At 47.0% G+C, this 15,918-nt stretch overlaps 1 protein-coding gene across 1 annotated transcript in view; it reads right to left on the reverse strand.

The window, feature by feature from the left end:
* Positions 1–15,918, reverse strand: part of Sorl1 (sortilin related receptor 1) — a 163,299-nt gene that overhangs the window by 128,215 nt on the left and 19,166 nt on the right. The window contains exons 3-4 of the mRNA XM_028755788.1: positions 8,455–8,580; positions 1,243–1,404 (exon numbers count right to left, since the gene is read on the reverse strand). Coding sequence (XP_028611621.1) covers positions 1,243–1,404; positions 8,455–8,580 — 288 coding nt within the window. The remainder of the gene's footprint in view (positions 1–1,242; positions 1,405–8,454; positions 8,581–15,918) is intronic.

Genomic DNA, 15,918 nt, shown 5'->3' on the forward strand with positions numbered 1-15,918 from the left:
AAGGTGGGAAAATGTTCTAAAAAAAGAAACATACACTGAAGAATACAATCTGTAATCTATGGGAATGGCTCGGTGATGGCAGAATACTCATCTGCCATGTAAGAAGTCCTGGGTCTGATACCTAGCATTAAGTAACTAAATATGCCTCTGTCACTTCAGCTGACTGCAGAGGGCACTAGCTGAGCCCGGAGCACAAGGGTCAGCTGAACGTACGAACTTGGGTCATGAGTAATGAATGAACCACCTCATCTGTTTCAAATCCCCACAACGTATAGACACCAGAGGCTTCCGTGGTCCTTAGCAGAAAGGATTAAGAAGCCTGAGACCAAACCTAGCAAGAGTCCAGCTCTGCTGGTAAACTGACCCTGCCCTAAGCTTAGGTTACTCCCTAAGGCTTGCAACAGTAAACAGATCTGTGTTTTGGTTAAACAACCACAGAGCGAAAGAACTGTTTCAAGGCTCTTTTGAGCAAAAGCATTCAAGTCTCCCCAGCTAGAACTTATACAAACCCTATAGAGTTCACAGGTTTGTGCCTTCACAACAGGACCCATTTGAGCCTTGAGACAGATATCTTCCACAGGCTGTCTCTCCCCTGTGAGTTGCCTTCAAGCTTGACTCAAAATGGGAAATACACATCATTCACTTTAGAAGTCATGGGCACGCACAAACGCAAAGAAGGAAGCCTGTTAGCATTTAATATGCTATTAACGTATATAATAACTTCAGATGCAAGTGCAATGCACTTAAGGTGGGGCCAAGATGAAGATGAGCGGCGGGTGTGGGGGCCTGGGTTCAAGCCTAGTTTGTCAAAAGTCAAACAAAATCAATACACCACAGAACAGAGAAGTCAAAGGAATGTGTCCGGAAGCCACAAAAGAGCTCAGGCTCCAGACTTCTCATGGGACTTTCGCTAGTCAAATTTCAGGGCCTCAACTTACCCCACAGGCTTACCAAGATGCATAGGCACCAAGAAAGGCCTGCCTAGTGTTGAAGTCACAGGACCTGCCAAGTGTTGGGTCCTGGGTGCTGGCAGGGACATAGAGAGAGAGTGCCAAGAGGAGTATACTTTTCCTTAACTGTGGTAAGTGAAATCGTAGCTACAGAGGCTAAGCCTGAGCAAAGAGGAGGGAGGAGGTGAGGTCACGAAAAGGACACGTAATCCACCCAAGCAGAGCAGGGGATTTCAACAGAAACACACACACACACACACACACTTCTGTCTGTGTTCCTGAAGGTTCTTACCTGCTTGTTGGGGTGAGACCTGTCAAAGCCCAAGAGGAGGTTGGAGGCCTTGCTGTGGAGGAGGAGATCAGCTGCCCGGAACGGAATGGAGAAGCCATGAACGGTGCTGCAGAAGTCAAACGTGATCCAGAGGTATTGGGCATAAGCATCTACAAAGATGTACTGCAAGACAGAACAGGCAGCGTCTGGTCAGAGCCATCTGACAGCTCCCCAGACCACGTGCAAGTAGCCCTGTGTCATAGGGACAAGCAACCTCAGAGCAGCGTCTGGTCAGAGCCACTTGACAGCTCCCCAAACCATGTGCAAGTAGCCCTGTGTCATGGGGGCATGGCACTAACAGGGTTTTATCTTCTTTTTCTGCATCTCCTGGCAACCAAAAGATGCTGGATGCATCATCAAACCAGGCTCGGTTAGGATGGTGGCAGGGCAGGGGGATAACTCAGTGGGAAGGTTCCTGCTTCATACACATCAGGACCTATCTTTAAGGGGGGAAAAAATGTGGGCAGTGCCTGCGGACCAATCCCAGAGGTTGTCCCCTGTCCCTATGTGACACCCACATAGAAAGGATAGGTCAGGTAAGACCACAAAGGAAGCTTGTTTAACTAGGTCATGAGGCTGGCAAACTTTTCTGGTGTTTTTTAGTTTTTGTTTCTTTCCCGTTGGCTTGGCCAACTTGGTCACCTTTGCTCACTGGCAGGCCACTCTGTCACAGTCAGAAGGTGGCTACTGGCAGCCAGGATAGAGAATATTCTGCCCATCAGATTAGCTGAACCCAGATGGGGGTGCCGTCAGTCCATGCATCCTCTGAGCAGCTATAGGTCATGTCTTTGCAGGAAAACCATTAAGATCACTACAGCTAAGATAAGCTCCTCCCCCTCTTCTTCTTCCTCCTCTTCTTCCTCTTCTTCCTCCTCCTCCTTCTTTTCACTATTATGTCAGGTGACTGCATGACCCCCAGGAACCAACTATGCTGCCGAAACTGGCTGTGGGAAGCAAGGGGCGTGCCTTATTTTACTTCTTCATAGGTCAGTGACTTTAAACAAATTCTACTTGGATGGTGGCAGCTGCCACCTCGAGACTTCGTGAGGACCAGACTAAGGTAATACAATTTACTGTGTGACTACTGCAGACGCCATCAGCCATACACTAGGTGTACTGCAATAGCAGTCCAGAATTCTTTCCTAGGTGGCAGAGCCTATGTGAGAGGTGGCCCTGCCCACAGCTCGCCACAGATGAAGGGTAAGTGAGCAGTGACACAGATGGACCACTGTGAGAACCTGTCCAGCCCCAGGTATCAGAGATTACAGCATAGAAGAGGTGGTCACTGGGCTGAAGAGATGGCTCAGCCATTAAAGGCTAGGCTCACAACCAAAAATATAAGAAGAGGTGGTCACTGAAGAGTGGGTGGAAATTAGTATGCTGTCTGTAGCTATGTTAAAAAAAAAATAGTGACCAAAACCAACTTAGGGAGGTAAGGATTTATTTGGCTTACACACGCCAATGATAGCTTATCACTGAGGAGAGTTGGGGTAGAAACTTTAACAGGAGCAGAGGCAGGAACCATGGAGGAAAGTTTCTCCCCATGGCTTACTCAGTTTGCTTTCTTATACAACCCAAGACCACCTGCCTACGAGTAGCGCCTCTCATAGTCGGCTGGGCCCTGCCGTATCGATTTATTAATCAAGAAAATGACTATAGGCCAGTCTGATGGAGGCAAATTCTCAGTTGAGGCTCCCTCTTACCGAACAACACTAGTTTGTGTCAAACTGACCAAAATTTACCAGCACAGAAGGTATAACATCTACAAGGAAATAACATTGCAGGCCTCGGGGAATATGACTTTAGGTACTAAATAAGGGGTTAGATACTGTTATATAGGTTTGATGACAGGCACAAAGGCCTGAGAAAAGACTGGGAAACAATCCTGAGAAGCTCAGATGAGACAGGAGCCTGGGGGGGGGGGGGGGGGCAGGGACAGCCATGCTCTCAGAAGATCAAGAGTGGCCCCGAAGTCCAGACAATGAATCAAAGCCAGAGCAGAAAGGACCCTGTACCACCTACAACCAATTCTACAAAGCAGCCATTGCAAGGGAATCAGTCCAAGGACATTCCCCTACAGGACAGATGAGCTTCCAGCTTCAAATCCCTCTCATCAGCCTGCACATGAGAAGCTGCCCTGCACCAGGTCCCTCCTTCCTTCTTCTTTGCATCTCTCTCCTGTGTGCTCCTTCCTGTACTTCCTCCCCAGCATCTAATGTAAATCTCACACTCCGCAGAAGCCTCATTAAATCTGAGAAAAAAAAAAGGTAGTAAATGTTTTGAAAGCAAGAACTACTCTGAGCAAACTCAATGCAATAAAAACAATTATGATCCAAGCAAGAGCATCATAATTTGGCCATCGATGTCGTTCCTAAAAATAGCCTGCCTCCCTGCTCCCAAACCATCCCGGCTCCTTGGGAAGGTGGTACTTTCAATCAGAAAGGATTGCTCCAGAAATCTGTTTCCTGCCTTCCTGCAATATCACATTTGTGAATGTAAAACACCATACTGATTATGATAAGCTAATTTTTGTTTTTTGTTTGTTTCTTTGGTTGGTTGGTTTGGTTTGGTTGTTTTTTTGAAGAACACTTGCTCCATGACGGGCAGGGAACTAGAAATTTCCCAGGCTGTGTTTTGTTTAGACTGGTTCCTCATTCACAGTGACTCAGTGTTTTGGGTCATCCCGTCACACACGCACCCCTTTTAATAACAAGGACACTGAAGCTCGTGAGAGCTAAATGCCCAAAATGACACAGGAACAGAGTCATACCCAGCTGGTGCAGAGCCCAGTTTTTAACAGTCCTTCAATCCTTAGTGAGGTCTGAACCAGAGGCAGCATTTCCTGATCTCAAAGCATTTCGCTGTGGGATTTAACTCATACATGTGTCTCTTCCCCTCAAATGTTCCTCAGTTACCCCCCCCAACTCATCTTTCTTCATCTTCTGCACCACCCCTCCGAAGCCCCCATGCTCCTCCCATGACAACCTTGGACTTCGATTCTTTGCAGGTTCCTCACCCCTACCTCCCTGCTTGGATGCTTAGCTTATGTCCTTACCAATGAAGTATTCTCTCACACGGCCCCACCCCTCACCCTTTAACATCAGATACCGCATGCTTGCTACCATTCAGATATGGTTGGTCCCTTTTACAGATTAGAAGCTTGACCCTTGGTGAGGCAATGTTGAGTGATGATACCAGTAAGAGGCAGCTTCTCGGGGGTGGGAAGATGACTCAGTCAACAGAGTACTTGTTGTGCGAGCACGGGGAACTGAGTTCGGATGCTCAGCAGCCACACAAAAAAAGCCAGGTGTCATGGTTCCTCCCTCTGAGCCCACCACTGGGAACTCATGCTTCATTTTCCAGATTTTTCTGTTCTCTCTGTTCTAACCCGCCACACATATTAGAAGGAGCCACACTTCCCAAAATGTTCCTGCCCACCACTCCCAGACTCAAAGATTCTCTCAGTGATCCCCACAGTCCTCAAGGTGAAAGTCAATCCCCTCTACCTCCAAATGGCAGACACCGTGACAATGCCAAGCATCATGCACAGATGCCAAAAGCCAGCTCCCTGGGGTCTCTTCATCCATACCTTCCTCCTACATGTAGGGTCCTATCAACTCTGCTCCCACTTCTGATACCAAATGTCTACCCTAAGCCCCGTTCCTAGTCCACAGCACCCTAGAGGGCCTAATCACCTCAAGTAATCCCCCTGCTCCACTTACAAACAGTTATCACGCCCACAACATCTCGTACGCTTTGACACTATGTCACATGGCACAACCACCGTAGGAAACAACAGAAGGTCCTACCTTAAGTTGTATGAAGACTTAAGTCTTAAGTCTCTAAACGTCTGGCTGGTAGAGGTCTATGGTGGCCAATCCATATGGATTGGCCAGCACACCTGACCTACTAGGTGCTTCCTAAATCGAGATCTCAGAAGCATCTCTGCCTACTCTAACTTCGGCAGCCTGTTTGTCATCTCTTGACATCTTCAGAGGAACTTCTGGGAAGATAAAGTCAGTGTACTGGCTAGTTTTTATGTCAACTTGTCACAAGCTAAAAGTCCTCTGAGAAGAGGGAGTCTCAACTGAGAAAATGTCTCCATAAGATCAGGCTATAGGCAAGCCTGTAGGACATTTTCTTAATTGGTGATTGATGGAGAAGGGCCTAGCCCATTGTGGGTGGTGCCATCTCTGGGATGGCGGTCCTGGGCTCTATAAGGAAGGAGGCTAAGCAAGCCACTGGAGCAAGCCAGTAAGCAGTGCTCTCTATGGCCTCTCCATCAGCTCCTCCCTTCAGTTTTCTGGCCCACTTAAGTTCCTGCCCTTACTGTTTTTGAAGATGATAAACTGTTGTGTGGAACTGTGTTGAAGATGATAAACTGTTGTGTGGAACTGTGATTAAGATTAACCCTTTCTTCCCCTGGAGTTGCTTTGGTCATGGTGTTTCATTGCAGTCATGGAAACCCTAACTGAAGACAGTAAGCTACAGGACTTCTGCACACCGCAGACTTTCTCCAGCTTTGATGCAGGAACTCAGTTATAATGATGAGTTGGAAGCACAAGAGAAGGGCAAGCAGGGAAAAAAAGAGAAACAAACTGCTTACTATGTTCCCTACATCTACCCTCAACCTGGAAAACCACCGGATTCATCTGCACTCCTGCTAAGGTTGGACTGTAAAAGCCAACCAGGTCTCCATGGCTCTTGTCAAAGAACCCAGACACAGAAATCGATTGCCTGCATGACAGTGGATGCCTCCAAGACTAGGAAGGCTTCCAGATGGCCAGACCTACACAATCAGGGAGCAGCATGCAGGACCAAGAGACCAGCCACAGAATACATGTTTGTGTCTCCATCACAAGGCAAAGGCATAGACTACCCTCTTTCCCAATCCGTATCACATCCATGGTGCCCCTTCTTGTTCTCTAGACCTTCCACAGCTGCTGTTGATATCCACCTGAGCCACTGACAGCCCCACTGGGCATCTTTACATAGATGATGAGCCTGGGCCCAGTACTGTACTCTTGACACTAAGGCACCCAGCCCTGTGTGGCTTTTCTCAGGAAGTGGTAAGTCTGGTGGGGCAGTATTTGCCTTGCAGGGGACAAAGGTAAAAGAAGCTCTACCAGTACAGGAAATGTCATCACTTCCTTCCGGAGATATCTGGGGAGTGTGACAGCTTTGTCTGGGGAAGTAGACATGCTGCAGAAAAGTCTGCCTGCCTCTCTTCCTCCTTCTGTCCCTCCCTCCCTCTATCCCCAGTTATAGGCCTCACCTCCAACTGTCATTTTTCTCTCCAGAAAGGCAGCTGCTTTGTTTTCTGAGTCCGCATCCCTGTCAGGTCCAGAGCATACATGGCCAGCTTGCCATGAGAAACCTAAGAGGCGCACCATGTACCTGAGCTATAAACGCACCGCCCCACTGCACCGCCCCACCTCTCCACGCAATGCCGAAGTCTCTTTATTGTGACCATTCAGGTATCCCTCCTTCCCTCTTGGCCCAATGTGTCAGGTGCTCTATCCCCTCTGCAGACAAGATGCTCCAAAAGCTCAGGCCCTCCGTCTGCTCTAAACACGTTCACAGGAAGGCAAAGCATCCTTCCTGTCTTCAGCTTTGTAGTCAACCAGCTGTGACCTAATCAGAAACAGGTAGGAAGGTCACCTTGCCTACTTTTGGACCCTAAGCTGGAGGGGACATGCTGGCACTAAAACAGGGGTGAATCCAGGGTAGGGATGGAGGCTTTAAGGCCAGGACTTCAGCCAAAGCTGTGAGACTGGGTGGAGAATAATCAGAGAACTATCCAGAAGAAACAGCCTACCCCTTAGCATCCTAGATACAGCATCTCACCTCTTACAATCCCATAATAAGGTGGCCACACCCCACCTCAAGACCAGCCTGACTCATAAGGTAGGGGCAGGAGGGGACTTGTAGACCAGAGCCAGTTCCTCCAATTTGTCCTTGCTTTCCCCTTGAGAAGTATACAGCTAACTGCCCATTTACTCGGAGGTCACCAGGCAGGAGTTTATTTATCCAGCAGGTACCAGGGAGCGACTATGCTGGGAAAGAGCCACTGCCTGGAGACATCTCAAGCACTTCCCCCTAAAGCACGACTGGCGAGGCCCCCATGAAGGAGGGAAAAGGAAGTGGGGTAAGGGGAACTGGGAGAGTGGAGAATGACAGGACACCTTCTCCACAAATCCAGCAACTAAAAGGACCCTCTCAAACCCAGCTCCCTCTAGAAAAGGTCTGTTCTGATTGGTTAGGGCAACCCCATGACTTGTTAAATCTTTTTAATGAAGCCTCTGCTAAGAGACCCAAGGGAACCCGAGAAACCAACATCAAGGCCTTGGAAGGACTCTGTGGCCCTGGCCCAGTGGGTCCTTTCTGGATAGGCAGAACCCAGCAGCTCCCTCTACCTCAGGAAGCTTTTACTGCTGGGGGTGTTTGCTACCTTGGGGCATTTCCTAGAAGAAGCCATGAAATCCCCACCTCCAGAAACATGGGGTCTAATATAACTCCCAGAGCAAAGAGATACCGAAGGCAGGAAAGCCTAGTAGGCTGTCAGGTTCTCTTCCTGCTCTGCCAGCTCCATCTGCCTGTGGCCCAGGGGTAAGGTCAATGCAACTGCCTAAAGCTACTGATCAAAGAAGCAGGCAACTGGGCATGCTAAACCAGGAAGGTATGAGGTATGGGCACAGCCATGCCTGCCCCTCAGAGTTTCCTTTCTATATCCATATAAGTTCCAAGGAGGGAAAGAAAAATTTGTCTGTGTGTGTGTGCACACACACACACACAGAGGGGGGGGCAGACATATGTTGACAATGCCAACAAAAGCAATAGTTCAACAGCCACTCTTGGAGGCCCAGGATTAGCACTGTGTACCTAGGAACCGCTCCAGCCACCAGTAAGTCAGGCAATTTACTGGTTGGCAGATTTTCTGTGGTCGAACCTGTCCTTGTTTGTCCAGAAATCCTGCCTGACCAAGTACTCACTCTGATTACGCAAAGGTCATACCATGAGAACTGTATTCTGTCACCAAGTTCCAGATTAGACTGAAAACAGTAGCCGGTGACCCATATGTGCTGCAAAGACAGCAAAGGGCTCCATGGCCCAGTCTCCTTCAATGTAGCCATCTTCCCAGAATGCAACGCTCCAAAGCCAGAGCCTCCTTACCCTCTTGTTGTCTGCAGGGCTGTGGTAGAATTGGGAGATCACAGCTTCGCTGCTGTTTCCCACGCCAAAGTTCAGCTTCTCTGAAATCTTAGTGAATGATTTTCCATAGTCATAAGACACATACACCTGGAACACACAGAAGGGGAGAAAAGATAGTGAAGCACTGAACAGAACAGCCCTGAACCTCCACATGCTCGATTTTGACTCCTGATCCTGAAAGAGCATGGTCCCTCAGGGGGAATCCCTAACATCACGAACTTCTGATGAGCATGACATGACCCACAAAGGAGAAGCAGGTGACTTCTGTGACTGTCCTCAAAGATAAGGTGGGCCAGAGCAATAGAAAGCATGAGAAGGCTATGGCCACCCCTTGCTCCTAGACCACACAGTCCTCTCAGTTCAGAGGCCCCAGGATCAGTCAGCAAACACTGTCAATAGAGCATCCTCCTCCTGCCGGGTGAAGTGTTCCAGTCCAGACGCAGACAGAATGCACTCTTAGAGGAAAACAACTGGACATTCATTTCTGCATCTGTTGACATGTCTCAAAAGGTAATCAGGACAATTGAATTCTTCATCCTCTGGCTGGGAAGTTGGCATTCCATACCTGAAGAGAGAAGCCCATCAACGGTTTCCAGTGAGGTGGAAATGAAGAAGGTGCTAAGTGGTAAAACATGTGAGGTTAAAATGCTAGCAGGCTGGAGGGGGAGTCTCAGGGTACAACCTTTGTCTAGAATACACGACCCTAGCTCAAGCGTATACACATATGCACCATCAGTATCAGAACCCATGTGTTTTGTGACTCTACAGCATGGGAGACCATAGCAACAGCAGCAGCAGCAGCAGCAGCAGCAGCAGCAGCAGCAGCAGCAGCAGCAGCAGCAGCAAGATCCTGGACCCTACCAACAGACTTGCTTTTCCACTGCCTCCCGGCTTCTAATCACGCAGTAACCACAGAGACACAACATCAGAACAACTGTCATCTGAGCACTGTGCACAGAGACAAGGCTGATCCGGTCACAGGGATGAGCTTGGGTCAGCTGCACAGCAGCCCTACCTGGGGAACACAATTGCAAAGTCATTGCCCATTGAAGACCACGGGGTTTATGAGATCAGGGACTTGCCTGGAAGTCAACAGGGCAAATTGCAACAGAGGAAGTCAACAGGGCAAACTGCAGTGGCCAAGAGCACTTGCTGCTCCTCCAAAGGAACAGAGTTCAGTTCCCAGCACCCACACCAGAGAGCTCATAACCAACCACTTATAACTCCAGCTCCAGGGATCTCACGCCTTCTTCTGGCCTCTGTAAGTACCTGCATGTGGCATAGGCATACACATTAATAAATAATAAAGTATATCTAAAAGAAAAATAGAGATAAAGAACCGGGAGAGAGAGATCCTGACCCAAGCTGCCTGTCTTTGAGCTAGTGATCTCGAAACCACTATTATCTCGAGTCATGAAGAGTAAAATGGAAGCTGTGGGGTATTTGTAACCTAGACTTTACTGTCTGTGCAATATGAAATATTAATATAATCAAGAGGATGAAAAAAAAAACCTGACCGATGAATATCACAGTGTTATTTTTTTTTCAACTACTTATGGAAAAGGTAATTGAGGGAGACATGAAAGGAAAAGAGCAGGCAATTTCCCAGAAGAGACTGACTAGACTCAACCCAGAAACTATACTGTCATCCCCACCCATTTGATTCAACTACAAATAAGCCTTGAGGGTTTAACAGGAGCCAAGTCCAGTGTTGGGTGCCAGACATCCATAGACACAAAAGACGCGGTCATCAGGCAAGGATGGGCCTGTAAACATGTGAATGTTTGCTTGTTAATGAAGCCAAGAACAGACAGTTAAGGACAGGAGGCTGTACTCAGGAAACTGAGAACAAGGGGTCATTGCCATTTAATACATGTCAAGGTGAAAGAAGGCAGGATGTCTCCACCTCTTACTGGGTGTTCGAAGGACGGTGCTGGCACAGGGCCAGATAGCAGGTAAATCGTTCACAGATGACCTGAGTTATCAGTAAAAGAGTAGGTGGAACCTTCTTGCATTCTGCTTGCCAAGAATGGACCTGGGTATCCCAGAAAGGTTGGGAAGCTGTACCATGCAAACTAGTGGCTTCTTAAAATAGGAAATGAAGCAAGGCCCTTTCCAACTCCAATATCCTGTGAGGTGATAATCCACAGTGAGAGGCACAAATGGGGTCCTGTGTTTATATCAAAGCAGCGTTTTGTGTGTGTGTGTGTGTGTGTGTGTGTGTGTGTGTGTATAATATCCCCTCCTACGCATTTGGCCTCTACCTCTGTGTAGCTTCGGGGTAGCTGGTGTACACAGCTTAGTCAACAAAGAGTTATGTAATGAACAAATGTGATTATAAGCCAAAGACTGAGTAAAATGAATGTGCAGAATCAATGAACAAAGAGAGTGAACTGAAATTAATTGGTGAGTCATGGAGAAGATGGCTCTCAGTATCTGCCGTGGATTGGTTCCAGAGTCCCCATGGATACTGAAATCTGGTGACACACGAGTCTCTGAGATAAAATAGCATAGAACCTACGCAGATTCTCCCACATGCTTGAAACTATCGCTAAACAGCTTACCATAATTCAGATAATATATATATCTTATAATATATATCTGAACAATCTTATAATATATATCTGAATGGATACTTGTTTGCACTGCAATTGTTTTAACAATGACAAAGGAGGGGAGAGGAGTCTGTTTGTGTTCAGAAGGGATACAGCCTTCTGACCTCACAGTTTCAGCGGACAGACACGGACGATCTGCTGTTACTGTTTCCTTCTGAGATAATAAAATCTCAAAGGATTGGCTGCTGCAAAGGACTAGCCCAGGGTCACACTGGTAGTTAACTGGCATGGCTTGACCAGTCTCTTGAGATTCCAAACCTGCTTATCTTTTCTCTCTGCAAGTTACCCTCACGGAGAGTATCCCCTTCTCCATACTAATATCAGGAAGTCTAGCTAGAAAGGAGAAGCGTCCTAGGCAGGCAGAACACATAGACTTCTTGAGAGTTTTCAACAGTAGGACTGCCACAGGGCACATGGTGGTAAATTGTCTGCCTCACAACACCTGCAAACAAGCCGGACTGTTTCCTGAGTCCTACACTTAATAGAGGTTAAGAGGAAGTTGACAAGAACCCACCCTACCCCCGAAGCCTATCTCGGGCCACTCATCAACCTGCCTCGCCTTGTCTGGGTTGAACAATTCAAACAAACTATTTTTAGCTCGTCCTTGTAACTTCTTACCTTCTCTTTGGCAGCCACAGAGCTTCCTCAGGGCTGAGGTACAGTTATCCCTCCACAGTGATGGCACACAGAAGGCCTCTGAGGGTTGGGGTAGTGCTAAGAAAGATGGCGGCTTTTCTGTTTCTGTACTGCACCCCAGGACAAATTCTATCTGGGACTGTCTTCCACTCAGGGCAGCGTGATGCTGGTGTCTCACAGCCTGCTGCCATCACCTGAGCAGACACCCTGAGCTTGCTGTCTGCTGCCTGTACAGTTTTGTTTTCTCTCAGATGTAGGGTTCTCCACTGATTACTCTCTCTCTCTCTGACCTCAATAGGACACTGTTCCTTAAAGAGGAAAAATGAAAAATAAAAACTAACATTGGAGGGTTACTAAACTGTCCCAAGGTCCCAAGTAGATCATTTCCTTACACATAAAGATGACCCTTTGACGTGAATGACATTCCATGGAGTTCAAAATTATATAATGATAATGGAGGGGGGGAGGGGAGACAAATGTCAGAAGGTATCTCCTCCCCTGGCACTGTCCAAAGCCTTTTATGGAACTAATACAGACTTAGGGGGTATAACAACTGCCCAGGCAAGACACTGGCCAAGACCGTTTCTGAGTGAAGTCTGTGCCTAGCATGGCAGCTCACAACTATACAGAACTAGGGAGGGGGAGGTAAGAAGAAAGTATGAGTCCAAGGCTAACCTGGGCTACATAGTAAGTCCCAGGCCAGCCTGGACTACAGTGTGAGAGCAAGTCCCCAAGGAAAAAAAAATGCAAAAGAAATGAAAAACAATTGACATGAATTTTAAAAATTAAAAAAAGGAATCTGGGACGCCGGGCAGTGGTGGCACATGCCTTTAATCCCAGCACTTGGGAGGCAGAGGCAGGTGGATTTCTGAGTTCGAGTCCAGCCTGGTCTACAGAGTGAGTTCCAGGACAGCCAGGACTACACAGAGAAACCCTGTCTCAAAAAAAAAAAAAAAAAAAAAAAAGGACTCTGGACTCTGGTGATAACTGCATTTCTAAGCAGCTCCCAGAAAACATTCATGCAGATAACCTACAGATCATATTTGATTACTGTACTAGTTTGCTTTCTGTTGCTGTGATCAAAACATTGGCCAAGAGGGAAGAATGGGTCTGTTTGACCTACAGGTTACGGCTCACCATCCGGACAAGCTAAAGCAGGAATTCAAAGCAAGAACCTGGAGGGAGGAGCTGATGCAGAGGCCATGGAGGAGTGCTACTTCCTGGTGTGCTCCCCATAGCTCCCTCAGAATGCCTTTCATACAAGCCAGGACGCCTAGCCCAGGGTGGCTCCACCCACAGTGTTCTGGGCTCTCCCATATCAGTTATTAACCAAGAAAATGCCCTCACAAAGTAGCCTACAGGCCAATCTGATGGTGTTTTCTTCTCAATTGAGGTTCCCTCTTGTCAAATGACTCTAGCTTGTGTCAAGTTTAGGAAAAAAAAAAAAACTAACCATCAAGGTCACTAACCTTTGGGAATAGGGGAGCTGTTTGGTTTTGCAGTACCGAGAATCAAACCCAGAACCTTGTACAGCCAAGCAATTGTTTTACCAACCACTGTGCTCTAGCACTAGGCTGCACACACAACCTCCCGACCGGAGAACGGAACACCATGGGATAAACTTTTCTCTTTATAAGCTGATCGTCTCAAGCTTTTTGTTATAGTAACAATAAATAAAAAATAAATAAATAAATAAACAAACAAACAAACAGACAGACAGACAGACAAGGATAATGCAAATTACTTGGTTCAAAGTGAGATTATAAATGGCAGAGCCAGGATTCCACCCCAAGTATTCTGACTTCCAAGGCTCTCTTCTGTTCCATTAGCAAGGATGGGAGTTCTGCCACCTAGTTGGTCCAGGAGGGAACCGATCACGATATCACACTGGTCCACAGACAGGAAGAATGATTCTTATTATTCACAGCATCTCCGTTGATTCTGACCCCTGGGTGGATACTGTCCTTGGGTAGCATTTTTGCACCTGAGTACTCTCTTGTGCCTGCTGGTAGTTGGTTGATCATGTGTTATTTAAGGGGATGGGAGGTACTGTATTTGTTTTTGAGACAGGCACTTACTCTGTAGCCCAGGTTAGGCTTCACCTCACAATCCCCCTGCCTCAGCCCCTTGAGTGCTAGTATCATCACCTATTACGGTGGCACGTGAGTACTTTCTGAAAGGCATCATCAGAAAGCAAAAATAAGGAACTGGTGAGAGTGGGGGTGAAGCGTGCCCTGTGCTGCAGTTCTTCGGCTCCTTGCAGGAGCAGATCACCTTTGCAGGAGACCATCCTCGGCTAATAGTTACTCACAACAGGTGGTTTGCTTTGGTTTAGTTTGCCTTTGGCTTAAGAGCAAGCCATCTGCAATCCCAGTGCCCAGGCCCAGCCTTGTTTACACACAGAATACTGACCTCAGCCACACTCTGCCCTTCAGGCAGGTCCTTACCTGCACACCAGCTCTGTCCCTTCAGATGGGGCCTTTCCGACCCATGCTTCCAGTCCTCTTTAAGGAACATTGGATGTTCCCTTGCTAGCGCCACCGACTCAGCCTCTGAGTCACAGTTTATTTTTGCACTAACTTTTCACATCCAAACATCTCGGGCTTCGGCAGCCAATTCTTTAATGCACTTTGTACAACACGGACAGAGGAACATTCTGCCTTCTCTATTTATTAACTCTGGACATTAAGTTTCCTTTCCATTTAATCTTCTCTCATAAACCATTGTAGAATAATGACTTTAATAAGCTTTTCAAAACACATAAACATTTCTACACAGTGAGAGCTGAGTTGCACAGGCTAATAACACTTGGGTGGTCAACACTCCTGGCTCACTCAAGACTGAGAGGGTCTGTGACGAGACCTTTCAGTGCTTGGCACAGAAAAAATGGTAATTCCTGGTGATTCCAAGTCAAATCCATGATAGGACCTCCATTGTCATGATGCCCCTCCTCACTGCCCCACTGACATGCTGAATGACCCATTGTGAATTCATTTGTGCCCTAAGCCCCTTTGCATGTCCAAACAAAAATATATATTTTTTAAAAAATGCTTAAATATGTTTACCTACTTTGCAAAGACAAATATTTTGTGGAAAAGAGATTATCTCTCATTCATAAAATACCCCGAAGGCTTCTCAACATAGAATAGCATAGAGCTGGCTTTGGTGCCTAAGAGGTACTACACTAAACGTGTGCACGGGTAATGACAGAGTGTCCCCAGCCAGCAGGCATTCGTACACAGCTACCCATGTGTGACCGCAGCTACTGCTTGCAAACCCTGAACATATTTATTTAGAAATTGCTCTGTGGTTGCCCCCAAACAAGTCCAGCCTTGCTCAAGAGCAAAACACCCAGACTAGCCATTATCTGCTCCATGGCTCAGAATATTCCCTAGGCAGTCTGCAGCTGATGGCTAGCCCTTCTTCAAGCCTCCCTGCCTGTCACCACCCTAATCAACTCCTCTAGAAAACATCCTGAGACTCCCTCTGAAGACACCCAACCCAGAGAGCAGAGAAACAGACAGGGAGTTCTCAGACACCAAACGCACATGCTCGAACCATAAGTTCACCTTAAAAACAAGAGTGCTAGGGAACCTCTGGCCAGAATGCTGTGTAATGGAAGGTCTATAGCATGTTCACCTGTGTGAAGAAGGTAGACACCCATCCCAAGGCAGACTGCCCACAGGAGAAACCTGGACTATAGACTTGGGATCCAAGTACCAGCTCTGACCCTAAATTTTTACTTGGTTTAGGTGAGAACTTGTAAGAACTATATTTTATCTGCCAACTGGTAAGACTTAGCAGTTTTACACACAAAAAAAAGACTTCTGGACTGGGGGTGAAAGCTCAGTGGTAGAGAGGTTTTCTAACATGTGCCAGGCCCTGGAGACCCTGTAACAAAACATACAAACAAAACAGATAGGTAGGTAGGTGGATAGATAGATAGACAGACAGACAGACAGACAGACAGACAGACAGATAGATAGATAGATAGATGATAGATAGATAGATAGATAGATATCAATAGAGATCTTGTTAGATATGTGGAATGTTGTTAGATATATGGACAGACAGATGATAAATTAGATAGATAGACAGATCAGACAGACAGATGACAGATATCAATAGAGATATTGTCAGACATATGGACAGATGATAGATAGATAGATAGATA

This window comes from Grammomys surdaster, unplaced genomic scaffold (genome assembly GCF_004785775.1).
Source record: "Grammomys surdaster isolate TR1022 unplaced genomic scaffold, NIH_TR_1.0 126086, whole genome shotgun sequence".
NCBI classification, from domain to species: Eukaryota; Metazoa; Chordata; class Mammalia; order Rodentia; family Muridae; genus Grammomys; species Grammomys surdaster.